Source organism: Clupea harengus, chromosome 17, assembly GCF_900700415.2.
Source record: "Clupea harengus chromosome 17, Ch_v2.0.2, whole genome shotgun sequence".
In the NCBI taxonomy this organism is placed as follows: Eukaryota; Metazoa; Chordata; class Actinopteri; order Clupeiformes; family Clupeidae; genus Clupea; species Clupea harengus.
Genome location: NC_045168.1, coordinates 3314716 through 3330373, shown reverse-complemented (window position 1 = coordinate 3330373; position 15658 = coordinate 3314716). Strand labels below are relative to the sequence as shown.

The window sequence follows — 15658 nt, the reverse complement described above, 5'->3', positions numbered from 1 at the left end:
TGCATAGTTTTTTGTAGGAAACAAACAAAACAATACAAAACCAAACAAAATCAATCAAATTCTAGAGGGTAAGTCAACTAGAATAAGAGTGGCAGAAGTACAGTGTTTCATTACTACGGAGCACCAGAGGAGTTCTGCATCCCTGGCACAGGTTGCCCTAGATGCTTGTTTCGGCACATCTTCCACACGGCATGCTCGAGTGGGGATTAGCAACCTCTACCTGCCCCACCCGCGTTTATGTAAATATGCCCCTTCCTCTAGGGTCGCATTTGCATTCCCCAAAATCTTTACAAGTACCTTTCATTCTCTCGCTCGTTTTTGTTTTATTTGCATTGTACAGGCAGTTCTGCATGCTAAATACTTTCCAGCGTTATTGTTGTGCTGGAGCCTGACAGCACGCAGCCTTGTAGATTGGATTGAGATTGTGCTTTTTCCTAGTATTGCTGAGGGAAGCCATAATACAGACAGACACGGATAAGAGATTGTCAATGCTCAAGTGGAGTGGTAATCATGATGATTGAAAAGTAAATCCTTAAAGGAGCAACGCACCAAGTTCGGCGTCCAAGGAAAAACGGATTAAAGAGTGAGAATTTCTCTAATGCACAGGCATAGCCCTGTTCACTTACACGAGAAAGGCATTAGTCAAATAATATCGCACAGATTACAATTATAGATTGATGAAATTGTTCTGAGGATGTCCTTGACAAACAGGGATTTCAAAATATCTAAGTAGTTTTGCGGTATTATTTCAGTAAGGGATGAATAAGTGCTGTCAAATAAGCACACTCAAGATGTTTACTGCAAGCAGCCCTGTGCTGCCGAGGCCTCAGTAACAAACAACATTTCTCAAAAATATTGGAAAAACTTGAATATTGACCTACTTCTTTTTCAGAATTATGGCTGCTATTTTTGTAATGTGCTTGAGTGTGCAAGAGCCGAGGTACGAGGTGAGACGGTCTTTGTGTTTGACATTTTAACTAATGCTCCTTGTGAAAGGTTAGCGTGACCTACATGTTCCTACATGATTTCTCCCCACACTTCGCTCTCTCCTTCTCTCCGGGCTTGTGTTCAGATAAGGCGCTTCTTCAAGTAAGGGGAGTGCAAATCTGGCATTCTGGCAACAATGTGTGCGTGACCACTGGGATGCAAGTGGAGAGAGCCTTAATGATGATTGCATTATTTGATGAGGGCCCTGGCTGGAAGGAACGGCTTCTCTCCCCATCCTTAATAAAACATATGGTGCATGATACGGCTTTCCACTCCGGGTGTCGCACGTCTGCGGAGATCAGACCGGGACTCGTCATTGGCTGCTAAATGAGACCAGTCAGTATTAGTTTCTGCAGGGGCTATTAGTATGAGGCGTGTGTGTGTGTGTGTGTGTGTGTGTGTTTCTGCAGGGGCTATTAGTATGAGGCATGGTGCAATGCATTGAGGGCCAGGGAGAGAGGAGAAAGCCACTGGATGAATTTATTCTGTGTGTGTGTGTGTGAGAGAGAGAGAGATCTGTGTTGGTTCACAGCTGCTATACTGTTCCTGATGATCTCACCACCAAGCTTCAGTGTCTCTCTCTCTCTTTATCACATTCACACATAGGCACAGGACACGTATGCAAACACACAAACAAACAGAAATGCCCATGCTTATATTCACATATACACACACACACACACATGCACATGCACACACTCTAACTCTTACTTCTCAATGCCCCCCACTCTCTAGCTCTCTCTCTCTTTCTCTCGATCTCTTTCTCTCACTCTTGCTCTCTCTCTCTCTCTCTCTCTCTCTCTCTCTCTCTTGCTCTCTCTCTCACACACACACACACACACACACACACGCTGGGCCTGATAGGTTGTGACTGTCCTGACAGCTTGTGTTATCAGCTTCCTCTATCTGGAGCGACTCAGTATGGACTGGCTGGCTGCTGGATTAGAACCCCGGCAATGACACCGCCTGACCCTCTTAGGTTGCTGAGGGAGAGGAGGACTGTGGCTGGCACTGCACACAGTATCACATTTCTGGACCGGGGTGGCGCACGCATGAATGTTTCATTGAAAACTCAATCCAAGCATGGGTGATGAGACAGGGAGAAGGATTCCATGATTACTTGTACGGGAGGTGGCGATGCTTTTTGCATGAAGGATTTGGACTGTCCCAGATAAAGTAATCTATGATTAACTGGGCCAAGGCGCTCGCCTGCTCGCTCGCTCGCTCGTCTTCATACAGCAGCCAAAGTCGGGGGCAAATTACAAAATGATGTTCGGAGTAGCCTAAATGCGGGGAGCAAGCACAGCGTAATGATATTGGTTGCCAAAACGTCTGCAGAGATAGTTCGACTAAAGCTGAATTACTTGAGGGGAGTGTAAGACATGATTGCCATAATGATGGTTTCAACAACTGTCCAATAACATAATAGATCAAACTCTGTCTGTGTAATGAGTAATGTTGAGCACAGAGCTAGTCGTTAGTGTTTTTTTTTTTTTTTTTGGTCTGACAGGGATTCGTAACACTGTAGGCAATCATACTATTTGTGGACACAGTCAGTCCTCATTGTCATGCTAGACGGAGTTTACTTTTCAGCAGACTTTAAAAAGTCTCCTGGTTTTCTGAGGGTTCTCTGCACCATTGTTAAAAATCTCGGTGCTAAATTGCTTGGGCGTTGCTTAAAGTTGTCAAGGTAGTCGCAGCTGCCGTCTGCTATGCCTATTTCATAATTTTTATGTTGACCAGTTCTCATTGTGCTTTTAGTGGCTATTGTTAGAAGGCTGTGAATATAATTCACTCAGACTGAAAGCTATACATGGCAATGAAACATATGAATGGTTGTTTTAACATGCAATTTTGCCGGATGACTAATTCGTTTTTAGAATTTTGATATTGAGAGATGTAATTACAAAATCGACAGTAATTTCAGGCGTTGCATTGGCACATTTCTGTGGGGAAGAACAGTGTGGTGAGGAAATATGACAGCATCAAAAGACTTTCTTTATCTCACAGAAAGGCATTTTCATTGTGATTGTTCATTATTATTCCTGTACATTTTCCTTCCCCGTGTCATGACGACAGCGTACATGAGTTCCACATGATTGTCCCCGGGGGAACACAAATATATTAAAGATGATATCTTGTCATCTCTTACATAGCTGGTCTATTTTTACCCACTAATAGGCCTATAGGCCTACCCAACATGTCTCTTCCATATACCATCATCAGCTGCACCACACAGAATCCATGCGTTTGGGTCTCTTTTGAAGTCACAGGCTTGGCTATTAATTGCTATCTTTGGCAGCAGGCATTCTGCTGAATACCTGATTGAGCTGGCTGAACAATGTAAGGCCAGACGGCGATTGGCAGCCCGGTGATAACCCTGTGTGGACACTGCATCTGTCTGAGCTGGGGAAAAGTGAGCGTGATTGTCTGAGGTGGTCGGGAGTCGGTGGTGGCGGCCTGCGCGGATAATGAGATAAACTTCACCTTGACTGCCCCTGACTCCGAAGGCGCACACGCATTTTAGATTTCACTTTTAAAGGTGAGGCGTCAGGTTGCTGCAACAACACCGCTGTCTTGCACTACCCTGTCGGCACAAGAAAAGGTCACACACGTCCCTCAGCCCCCAGCATGTTGTTTTGTCCTTAGAACAGATAATGTTTAACTCGTGGGCTATGCCTGTCCACTGAAATAAGCAGTATTGCTGTATTATAAACCTTATAGTATTCTCACACGTGTTATTATTGTGTTCACAGGATTCACACAATTGTTTTGATGTCACGCTTCCCATTTACTTTGGACAATACCCTCATTTTCCCAACGGGGTGTAACATGCTAATTTAGTGCTATCAAATGGCCGGCAATCCTCCTTGTACACACTTTTTGTTTGGGGCTATTTTTTTTATGAAGTGGCTAAATTTACCTGTCTCTTGTTCGCCGAAAGTGAAGGGCTCTCGAGCTTGTCTCTAATTTCCAACATTTGGGAGGAACACGGTGCCCCTGATTCATAATTAACCAGGCCGCCGCATACAAGGGGAGTTGTATTCATTAATCAGCCTTTGAAATTTTCTCCGCGCAATCAGCGCGCTCCGAAAAGGTAGGGTCCATCCCCGGCTCTTAGACCCCCATTGAGAGGCACTGTGAAGCCAGGAGCATGAAAGGAGACTGATTGCATATTCATTTGCATGCACACTTTTAAGGGACCCTGCTTGGATGGGTGTTGTCTGAACCCCTTCATCAGAGTTGGGGACACAGACAAATCAGTCGTGCTGTACAGGTTCGCCTCCACAGAAATAAAGCCTTTGGGAAGGGGAGGGGTGGTGGAGGGGGGGTGGGGTATGTTTGCACACATGCAGTGCTGTCAAGAAGCAGCAGACCAGTTAAAAAAAGTCTTGCATTGTATTTCTAGGAAGCCACTGAGTCATCGTGAAGGCCTTTTAAGTTGAAGGCAATTGATGGGTAAGGAAGTAGGCTATCCCATGGGGGTACAGCGGAGTACCTATGGGTGGGCGGATGTCGATTACCCCTTCAAAAAATGTGTTGATCTTGAATGATTTGCACAAATGGCAGCTTATGAAATTGCACAGTGATTCTCATTTTGCAAAGATGATTTGCAATTCTAATACCATGTGTGGTGGTCCATGGATATTTCTTTTTAATGTTGATGACTGGAGGAGCCTGTCTTTCCAAGACACACAATGGCAGTTGTATGCTCATATGGAGAAGTACAAAAAAGAATGCCTCAAAAAAGTGTCTGTGTCCAAACGAGACTGCAAGACAGTGTTGTAAAGTAAGTGCTTCTTAGGAACAGAGCAGAATACATGAATCTTATTATCTCTTCTCCGCACATAGCTTTAATCTAGATGAGTTAGACCACCAACACCACCCAGAGCATTTATAGGATGATTAAATATGATAAAAGAACTTCCAAAATCTCACACATGAAACACATGCTGTGTTTTTTATGCATTTTAAGCTACAATATGTTTTTTATGGCCTTTATACATTACTTCTCATTTTGTCACTTCATAATGATACCCCTGTCAGCTCCTGATTATAAATTGAATTAATCTGCAGCTCAGGGGAATAAAATGAGAAAGGGACTGTTTCATTTGATTGTTAATCAAGTCGGTTAGGTATTTTTTGCCGATAGTTCACCAACATTTAGCAGACAGATTGCAAGAGAAGGAATGGAAAAAGGGACAAGGAGGGGTGTGCTGCTTCTATCAATTATCACGAAATGCCTTGTTAAGCTCAGGTATAAAAATGATTCTCGCCCGGAGAAAACGACTCCCCGGTCGCAAACCATGATGAGGGGAGGCGTATACATCAACAAAATGACTCCTGACTGCCTCAAGGCGTGAAAAGCCCCTGTGAGGATTAATCCTGGTAACCATACAGAGGCCTACCCAGCCATCTCTCTGCAAGTCTGCATAGCCTTCTCCATGGCCTCAGATGAGACCAGCTCAACTCTATTCTCATGTCTGCTCTGAGGATGCCATTAAAAAGTATTATATTAAGATAATAAAGCATGGCTGGGGTCCAAAGTGTCCCTTTGGCCAACTCCTCATCAATGTATCATAAAATGTTAAACTATCTTAGGAAGAGATGTCTGGCATTTTTAATGCGGAGTGTGGCATCATCGGCATATCATCATTGGCAGAAAGCAGATGTGGACGGTCGGATCAGGGAAAGGTCGTTCCACTCCATTTGTTAATTATGATACTTTTGGGTTATTGATGTCATTAAAAATACATGACTTCAAGAGCCAAGACTCAAGGGTTTAAGTAACTTTTTTTACTTTATATGGTGAGTCGGGGACAGAATGTGAGAGAGAGAGCGAAAGAGAGAAAAAAGAGTCTGTGTGTGTGTGTGTATGTGTGTGTGTGTGTGTGTGTTCCTCACATACCCCGCGTTCCTGGTTGACCTTGACGTTGTCCTCAGGGGGAAGGAGAGATGTTTAATCTGATAGAGTCATAGACCTGGCTGGGGGGGATTTTGGGGCGTTTTACTTTAATGTTTTAATCGTCACACGTGGTCACAGACTGAGAGAGTCTCTGCAAACCAAGCAGCCCTGGATATATTCTGCCTACCTCAAGGTTTCCACCAGGAGTGACTGGAATGCAATGACTCTGAATATGTAGAAATTGAGTTATGCCTATAAATACTGCTAGAAACTTTTGATGAACTGAACCTTGTGAATATTGTTTTTGAATAAAACTCATACAAAAGGATATAGTATTAGAGATGAAAGACTCTGTAAAATAAGCACTTAAAGGTGCATTGTGCATTTTCTGTAAAAAAAAAAAAAATGCAACCACTTCTACTGCAGTAATTGAGAGAGCATGGCAAAAAAAGAAAACATCAAACGATAAACAAATTCATTAATAAAAAAAAAAGCAAAGCTTGATTATTTTTTCACAGAAAGTACAAGACCACCGGTAAGCATGATTTATCGGACCTTGATCTCATCTGCCTAATGAATGGTTATGTTTTCCATATTTCCTGCAGATCTTCCGGCGATGTTGGCTGGTGTTTAAGAAAGCCTCCAGTAAAGGAGCCCGCCGGTTGGAGAAGTACCCTGACGAGAAAGCAGCTTACTTCAGAGGCTTTCATAAGGTAAAGCTCCCCTCTTGTCTCTCGTTGCGTCTGTGGGCATTAGATATACCTTGAGGCCCCTATCATGTCAACAACAGGAACTCTATAACTCTAGCCATGGATGGGGCTCTCTTGGCACCATAACTTAAGCCAAAAAAGCAACACCGTCAGTAAACTGGAGAGCAGCCATTGAGTGCCGTTGCCGTGTAGTGATTTATGAGAGGAATTGTCATTTTCAGAAAGTCACTGGGAAGAGAAAGTCACTGATAATAGATATTATAAACATTAAAAAGCGCCTGTTTCGAACCCCCACATCGACTTGTCTCGTACGTGGAAATAACAAGTATAGAGGAAATGTGTGTGTTGTGTGTTCATAGCACATGCAGATCACACACACACACACACACACACACACACACACACACACACACACACACACACACACACACGTCTGTGGGATGAGACAGTGTGTTGATAGATGGCTGTACACTTCATAAGCATCACGTGGCTGGACTTCCTCCCAGGTACCCAGCATGCCCAAGAAGTCTCTGCTCAATATTCAACAGTGATATGGGCTTTGCGTGTAGTGGCAAACACCCCAGATAGAACCATTTCCTATTAAAACTGCAGGAGAAGTGCTTCCAAGACTCTCAGATAAGTGCATTATTCAAACTGGAGCAGATATTACTGTTAAGATTCCATTAGGACACATTTTTGGTTTTATCGACTTCCTCCAAGGCTGTTTCCTTCTTTCGTTCGTTCGTTTTTTTTTTTTAAGGAGATAATCGTGAACGTAACATCTCCCTCTCTCCCAATCCTCTGTTTTTGAAACTATTCCAATTAAGACTCATTATCAGTACCGCGGCTCTGCGTCATAAGTGACTAACCCGCTGAATGGCTGAACTTAAATAATGAGTGGGAGATCCGGCTCCTAGATCGGGGCCGTGACATCTCAGGCGCTCTTTTGATGCAGTGTTGTCAAATGCCAATTTCTCCGTAATTACGATTCCTCTAATATGATGTGTCGTCACAGACAGGGAGGTTATAATGTGCTTTAAAAAAAGTCCTCCCTCTCTCTGCTTTTATCTTTTTTTCCCCTGTCAGCTATCAGAGCTCTGCTTTAATACTATGCCTGTAATGACTTCACAACAACAAACAGCACGCAGTGGTGCAGTGGAAAGGTCCACTGGCAAGTCTATCAAAGAGAGGAGAAGGAGGAATGTAACTCCTCTGTATGCCAGTGTACCTGAGGGTTTTTGGTCCTGTGTTCAGACTTTTCAACTTTAACTTTTCACCATCAACACAAAGGCCCTTTTAAGGACCACCCGAATGACCAAATGAACAGCATGCACTGTGTGTGTGTGTGTGTGTGTGTGTGTGTGTGTGTGTGTGTGTGTGTGTGTACATTAACGTGACACTGTCTACCAACAGGGTCCTCTTTAAATTTTATAAATTTAGCCTCAGGCATGACTACAGCAGCTACTCCCCCAACCCCACGAGCTTCGGCTTTCACCTCCTGAACAAATGAGGACGCGACGTGTCACAAACACGACTAGGTTCTATGACGTACCAATGCAGATATGATAACCTAGCAGATATGATGCCCACATCCACCATCTCACTAAAGATCTTTACCTCTGTCTTCCTTCCAGCCATGCACATTTTAACCCACAAACTAGCTCACGTTGGGCCACACATCTATTACAACAGCTAATGCTATTGTTGTAAGCATCAGTTATGTACAATGAGACATAACGGGTGGAAATGTGATTCCCCTCCCCCCTCCCCCCTCCCCCCAGACTCATGTCAGCGTGTGTGCACCTACGTCTTGACACTGGTGGTATTGTCAGCTCCAGTGATTCCAGCTCTTGGTGGCGTTAGTGAGGCGTGAGGAGCGAGGCGTGAGGTGCGAGGCGTGAGGCGTAAGGTGCGAGGCGTGATGAGCGAGGCGTGAGTCGGAGCAAGAGCCAGTGGTTGGTCCATTACCTCTCCCAGCCACCGTGGCAGAACCTCACCCAACACACATCACAAGATGATCAATGGTGGCGATTTAGTGCGCGTGCTCCGGTCCCTCACAAGCCCACACAGCCAGGAGAGGAGAGGAGAGGAGAAGAGAGGAGAAGAGAAGAGAAGAGAAGAGAAGAGAAGAGAAGAGAAGAGAAGAGAGAGAGAGAGAGATATGGAGAATGAATAATGGTGGAGAGAGGAGAGAGAGAGAGAGAGAAAAAAGAGGAAGAGAGAAAGAAGGAAACAGAAAAACAGCAATAGCAAGCACAGAGACCGCAGAAAGAGATGGTGAGAGGGAGAGAGAGAGAGGGAGAGAGTGAGAGAACAGGGAGGGGCAGCACCCTGCCATGCCCCTCTCACCCCCCCCCCCCCCCCAACACACACACACCCCTCCACGCAACCTGGCATCCACCGCCGTCTCAACTCACACTCCCCGCTGCGGCTGGCAAAACACACATTTACCGCGCTGAGAACGCCACCGGCTACGTGTGAGGAGAGGAAAAGAGGAGAAGAGAAGAGGAGGAAGACGGAGAAGGAGAAAACTAGTGGGGAAAAAATCAGCATGCTGTGTGCAGCCAGCTCACATCACTAAAAATGTCTGGGCCCTCCAGCGTGGGGTGAGGGGAGGTGTTGGGGAAGAGTCACATTTTGGGCCCGTGGATAAGCCAGGATAAGGTTTGAAATAAAACCCGATAAGCCAACCCGAGGTGCTAAAGCAGTTTACATCTCAGAAGGTCACCTATTTGGCATTTGGCTGGGTGTGTGTGTGTGTGTGTGTGTAGCCTAGTGTTTTGATAATGTCACATCATGTGATGAACTCCAATGCGGGATCTGTTTTCTGATTTTCATTTAGTCTCTTGCAGAAATGGGCCCAGCACATCATTCCCATTGTGTGTATGATGACAATTACTGATATTATTTCACTGTGAGGTGCAGTCTCTCCCTGGAAATGGCTTGTAAATGTCAACTGTGTTTTAAAGAATGCAGAGTTTGATAACTGTGTAATACATTCAATTTGAAAGGCTTTATAACCTCCTGATTTTAGTCTTCTAAGCAGATATTGATTCTGAGTTGACGACATGCACGTGTTTCTGAGAATTTTTTACAGTGGACTAGGCACACTGCAGTTTCCACCACCTCACACCATATGTCAAATTCACAAATTGCCTGCGACAAAAGAGCCGTTTTTGTGGATAACTGGGCATTGTTCTTGAAATCTGAATCTACTGTGCTCTTGTCAAGAGATTACGTCCACAAAGAGGTTTTGTGTGTGCAGCGTTCTGGTTGGGTACCATTCACTCAACTCCCAGAGCTGCGCAAGTCGGCCATGATTTTTGTTGTCCCAGAGATTAACACTAACTGTATTAGTCTGGCTGCCGTCAGGCTCCCCCAACACCCCCCCCCCCCCCCCCCAAAAAAAAAAAAAAGCCTAACTTTTCCCCCTCCTCATTAAATTGGGGTAATGAGGTTTTTCTGTCTGTTTTCAACCCCACAGATAACGGAACTCCACAACATCAAGAACATCACCAGGATGCCCCGGGAGACCAGGAAACACGCCGTGGCGATTATCTTCCACGACGAGACCTCCAAGACGTTCGCCTGCGAGTCCGGTGAGAGAGACGGGGCTCCCCTGGCTGAAGTGGCGGCCCAGGCTAATATAGATTGACAGCACTACCTCGGCCCAGCTGGAGTGCAGCCAGGAACTCATTCATTTCTGTGTTAAGTAATGAAAGAGCCAATAATATTGATTTTCATACATCAGGTACTTGTGTATGAGTTTATGATGTAATTCAGTACACTTAGACCTTGTAGGAGTGGCACCTGCATTATAACATTTGGGCAGGGCGCCAGAAATGATCACAGAATCCCCGAGGGCCTGTTCCTGAAAGCATTGGTTTGTGACACGGTTTTCAAACAAATACATATCTAAAGGCAATGGCCTGGAAAACGGCATTAAGGGGGAAAAAAGAGAAATAAATACAAAACACAGACAAATAGCACCCACAGGCTTGAAATGGAAATAAGCTATCTTTCCCAACCATTAACTTCTGCTAGGAGCTGTAAATACAGACCGTATGCACTGTGCCCCTGCCATTAAACTGGGTTAGCACAGTAGCCTGCTGTAGGCTGAGACTCCCTCATACTGAGCAGATGATATGAGATGAAAACAGACTGCCATAAGTGAGGGAAACATTTTTCAGGGCTAATATTATGGGACGTTTTTCTTACACACACACATACACACACACCACCTCTGAGAAGAAATGAAATGGAAATAGCTGGGACTCTTTTTGTTCGTTTGTTCCACTGGCAGAATGATTCCCGGGCCGAGGGGAACACGGGCAGGGGGTAAAAGGAGACCCCCTGCTGGGACATCATTAACACCTCACCAGCACTGCTTCCTCACCCAGCCCTCTGTGTGTGTGTGTGTGTGTGTGTGTGTGTGTGTGTGTGTGTGTGTGTGTGTGTGTGTGAGAGAGAGATAGAGAGAAAGAGAAAGAGAAAGAAAAGAAAGAAAGAGAGAGAGACAGAAAGAGAGAGAGAAAGAGAAACAGTGTGTGTGCCTGCATGAAAAAGAGAAATGTTCAGAATAATCATTTCAACAGAAGAGAACCTTCTTCCTTCCTTTCTTTCTTTTTTTCTTTCTCTCTGCAAACACATTACATTAGCTGCTCTCCTGTAATTAAACAAGAGAAGGATGTTAATTGAGAACTGAGCAGAAGAAAGCAGGAATGAACTAGAAATGAAAAGATTATAATTTTTTTTCAAAATAGAAACCTTTCGACATCACACTTACATGACAGTGTTTTAAATATATGTAATTGATAATACACGGCATGAGGAGAGCGGTTGAATGTCGACTGTTTTCAGCGGTCTGTGCGATCGCCCTAAATACAGTACACATTGAGGTATCTGTGGCACATCCGCCCGGTGCACACCGTGGTACCATCCGCACAGCGGTGACCTCCGCCCTTTCCTCGCCCCGCTTCTTGGCTTAGGTACCTCCTAACAGCTGCCACGCGCTCCCACTTCCCACTTCCCACAATCCCTTGCCATATGGAGGGCCTCGGTCTCTGGCGTGTCCGTTGCATGTGGAGCACTGACCTCCCAGGAGCCTCTCTGTCTCTCTCTCTTTCTTTTTCTCTTTCCCTGTTTGCCTTTCTATCTCTCCCATCTCTCTTCTCTTTCTTTCTCTTTCATCTTTTCTTTCTCTCTCCCTCTCTCCGTCTCTCTCTCTCCCATTGTGTCAGGCCTGGCCCCATCAGAGTGGCGATAAAGTGCTCTCCGTCTCTCCTCCTTGGGGGATGCCGCTCAGCACGCTGGGCTTTTCCCTGGACGCCGGCACCCTCCTCTGCCCGTGACGCCACTGAGAAATGCACCCTTGCTGGGCCAAATCACTGAGTTTTTTTTCTCCCCCGCTATTGTTTTTGTTTTGTTTGGTTATTGCCACCGTCCCTCAGCTCTATTCCTCTGATTATACTGGGGGTCTTATGCTGTTTACTTCTCCTGTGCTAGTTTCATGGTGAAATGACAACTACGGCAACAACAATGAAAGTTTCGGGTGGGGATAAAAGGGGAAAAAAAATGAAAGCGTGTAATCCGCAGGGCCTGCTGTGTTGTGTGTGTGTGTGTCTCCCCTGTGTTAGCCAGCATGTCTGTCCTGCTGATGAAGTGTTTGTTTATCCAATTTTCCACTCGGCAGGCCTAAAAGTGAGTGTGAATTTAGACACACTAAAAGGTCATTGTCTCAGGGAGAGACACCGTGCACAAAAAAGGCCTGCAGCAGACCTGAAAACACACACAAAGAAACGCGCGCACACACACACACACACACACACACACAGACACACACACACACAGACACAGACACACACACACACACACACACACACACATAGAAACATTCATATATACAGACACATGCACACAAAGACACACTCACGCACACAGATACAACATACACATGTGCACATACACACATACAGACACTCACTCACACACACTCAGAGAGAGAGAGAGAGAGAGAGTGAGTGATTTATCTGTGCTGTTGTTATCGGTGGCAGGTAGAAATTAAGGCAAGGTGTCATTACACTTCAGCTTGGCGCAAGAACGACTTTCAGGACAGAAATTTCTCGAGAGCATAATGATGGACTATAAGAGCCTGCTGGCCTGTTTCTCTTTTTTTATCACAAACTGGCTCATTGCAGATACCACATAACAGTGCAGTAGCCACTCAATAGAGGAAGACATCAGAAACATGATTAAACATGACCAAACACCTCAGAATGGGACTTACTGTTCAAAACAAGTCAACAAATCAAGTCAGAAATCCTCATCATTGTGAAAAACAATGTTAAGTAAATCATCATTGTAGTACAGCAACAGTACAGTGGCATTATCCGCGATCCGTTGATGTAGTTGAAATCCGCCGCTGAACCCAAGCCGAGCAGGGTCATGCATTCGTTAGCCGCTGGTTGGTATGAAAGAGTAATTAAACTATTTAATCTCATAACACTCTGACGAGGCTGGGCTAATGCTAAGCTGTTTAGACAAGGCTTATATTTGAGGCTGGCTGTGGGGGCATTATTTCCTCTGCCCCTTTCCCAGCCTTTCAGCGTCATGAAGTGCAGACCCCCCCCCCCCCCCCCTCCCTCCCCTCGCTGAAAGGAGAGGCTGCTTCGCTGGTTGTTGCCTTCGCAGCTTGACCCAGTCCTCAAGTACAGTAAATCTGGCTGGGCCCTGAGAGTGGATTTCATTAAGGCAATATGTGGCAATGAAGCAGAGTTGATAAGCTGGAAGTGAAAACACACAGACTTGTGTGGCCATTCTGTTGTCTTTGTCAGAAAAAAATGATACCCTTTTGTCATGATTTAAGTAAGGCCTGTCGGTGTAACTTCATCACCGGCAGATTTACTAGAAGCTTAGTATCTAAGCAGGTATGTGTTAGTTTGCTCATTTGAAAGGTGTAATTCTCAGTGGACCTTGTTAGAAGACCAGCATGGACATTTCTTCACAGAGACGAAGTTTCACCTTTTTGTGCAATGACTTTCAGCACGTCAGGGCCTAAAATACCTTCCAAAAGTGTGATCAGTGGCAGCCAATGAAACGCCAGAATTATGGCACGTATTTCAAATGCTGCTATTAAGTTTTGATGTATGGTATGGATGAGAAGGCAGTGTTGCAGTTCAGAGGACACCTGCAGTGTTTCTGGATGAAGATCTACACTTGACAGGACAAGGCATGCTGTGTTAGCTTTCACTCTGCGCAGAAACCAGGAACCATAGCCCTTTTACATTACAGCCCTAATGAAAGAGTGTACTCGGCAAGTCTAACAAACAATTAATCGCCTTAATTGTTTTCATTCACAAAGTTTTTGGCAATTGCACTCCCCACTCGATAAAAGGGTGCACGCATCCCTCTATTTGCGTAATAGGATATCGATTGTGTAGAGTTTAGCTGGGCGGCTAACCTCCCCGTCAGGCGCTAGTGAAACGTTGTCATGAGGTGACAGAGCGACTGTAAGACGCAGGGGCGGGGGACGAGGGGTTCGAGGTTTCCCGGGCGAGACAAATCAACATTCATCATCGGTTTCGTGTTCATAACCTGGTTGCCTCTTTTCATCAACGCTCAATCGATGATATGGATTTTTTTCTTGTTACCTGTTCAACATGGACCCCCAATCCCTAGCTGCTCTCGCTCTCTCTCTTCCTCTCATTCTCTCTCTCTCTCTCTCCCTCTCGCTCTTTCTCTCTCTCTCTCTCTTCTTTTAATCTTTTAATCTTTCTTTCCTCTCTCATTTTCTTCTGTATCTGTGTTTCTCCTATTACTCTTTTTCCTTAACATGTTTTCTGTCTTCATGTCAGTCTTTTGATTTGTTTGTCTGTCTGCCTGCATCTGTCTGTCTGTCTGTCTCTCTCTCTCTCTCTTTCTCTCTCTCTCTCACTCTGACATACTTTCTCCAGAGCTGAAGGTCAACACATAGATGTGACAGCTTCTACCTTTCTTTCTCTCTGTCTGTCCATCTCTCCACTTTAAGTTACTTTCTTTCTTTTATTGGTGTTTGATGGTTTTTAAATACAGTCAAAAGTCTTTATTTTTTCATTAATTCTTTCTTTCTTTCTCACTCACTCTCCCTACTGTCATTCTCTCTCTCCATCCCTTAATACCTCTACTTTCATTTTCATTTTTGTCTGATGTCTCTGTTGTTGTGTTGCAGAGTTTACAGAGTTTCTGTTGTTCTTTCCCTCCCTCTCTGTCCCTCTGTGTCTCCTATTGTCCTCTTTCTGTCTGTCCACACCTTGGCATCTGATATCTCTGATTTCGTGTGGAGTTTGTGTCTCTTGTGTCTGTGTCTGTGTCTGTCTCTCTCTCTTTCTCTCTCTCTCTCTCTCTCTCTCTTTCTCTCCCTCTCTCTCTCGGTGTGTGTTGTGTCTGTTGTTTATTTCAGTTTCAGTGTTTATTTCTCTCTATCCCCTCACATCTGATCATGTGTGTGTTGTGTGTGTTGGGCTGTGTGTGTGTGTGTGTGTGTGTTGTGTTGCCAGAGCTGGAGGCTGAGGAGTGGTGTAAGCTGCTGTCGGTGGAGTGCCTGGGCAGCAGGCTTAATGACATCAGCCTGGGAGAGCCAGACCTATTGGCAGCGGGCGTTCAGAGGGAGCAGAACGGTCAGTGTCCAATTACCCACGCTTTTTTGGGTCAGTCCTTTGTGTCTGTGTGTGTGTCTGTGTTTTTATGTGTGTGACAGTGACTGAGTGTGTGTGTGTGTGTGTGTGTTTATGTGTGTGAGAGTGACTGAGTGTATCTGTGTTTGTGTGTGTATGCACGTAAGTGTTTGTGTGAATAAGTGTATTTACGGTTGTGTGTTTCTAATGTGTGTGTGTGTGATTGTGTGTGATTGTGAGTGTGTGTATTAATGATTGAGTATGTGTTGGTGTGTGTGTATGCTAGTGTTTTTTGTGAATGAGTGTATATAGGGTTGTGTGTTTCTAATGTGTGTATGTGTGTGTGTATGAGTGACTTAGTATGTGTTTGTGTATGTTCGAGTCAGAATCATGAATTTGTGTAT

At 44.9% G+C, this 15658-nt stretch overlaps 1 protein-coding gene across 1 annotated transcript in view; it reads left to right on the top strand.

The window, feature by feature from the left end:
- Window positions 1-15658, top strand: part of dok6 (docking protein 6) — a 38892-nt gene that overhangs the window by 11875 nt on the left and 11359 nt on the right. The window contains exons 2-4 of the mRNA XM_031584066.1: window positions 6499-6606; window positions 10088-10202; window positions 15138-15257. Of these exons, the coding sequence (XP_031439926.1) occupies window positions 6499-6606; window positions 10088-10202; window positions 15138-15257 (343 nt within the window). The remainder of the gene's footprint in view (window positions 1-6498; window positions 6607-10087; window positions 10203-15137; window positions 15258-15658) is intronic.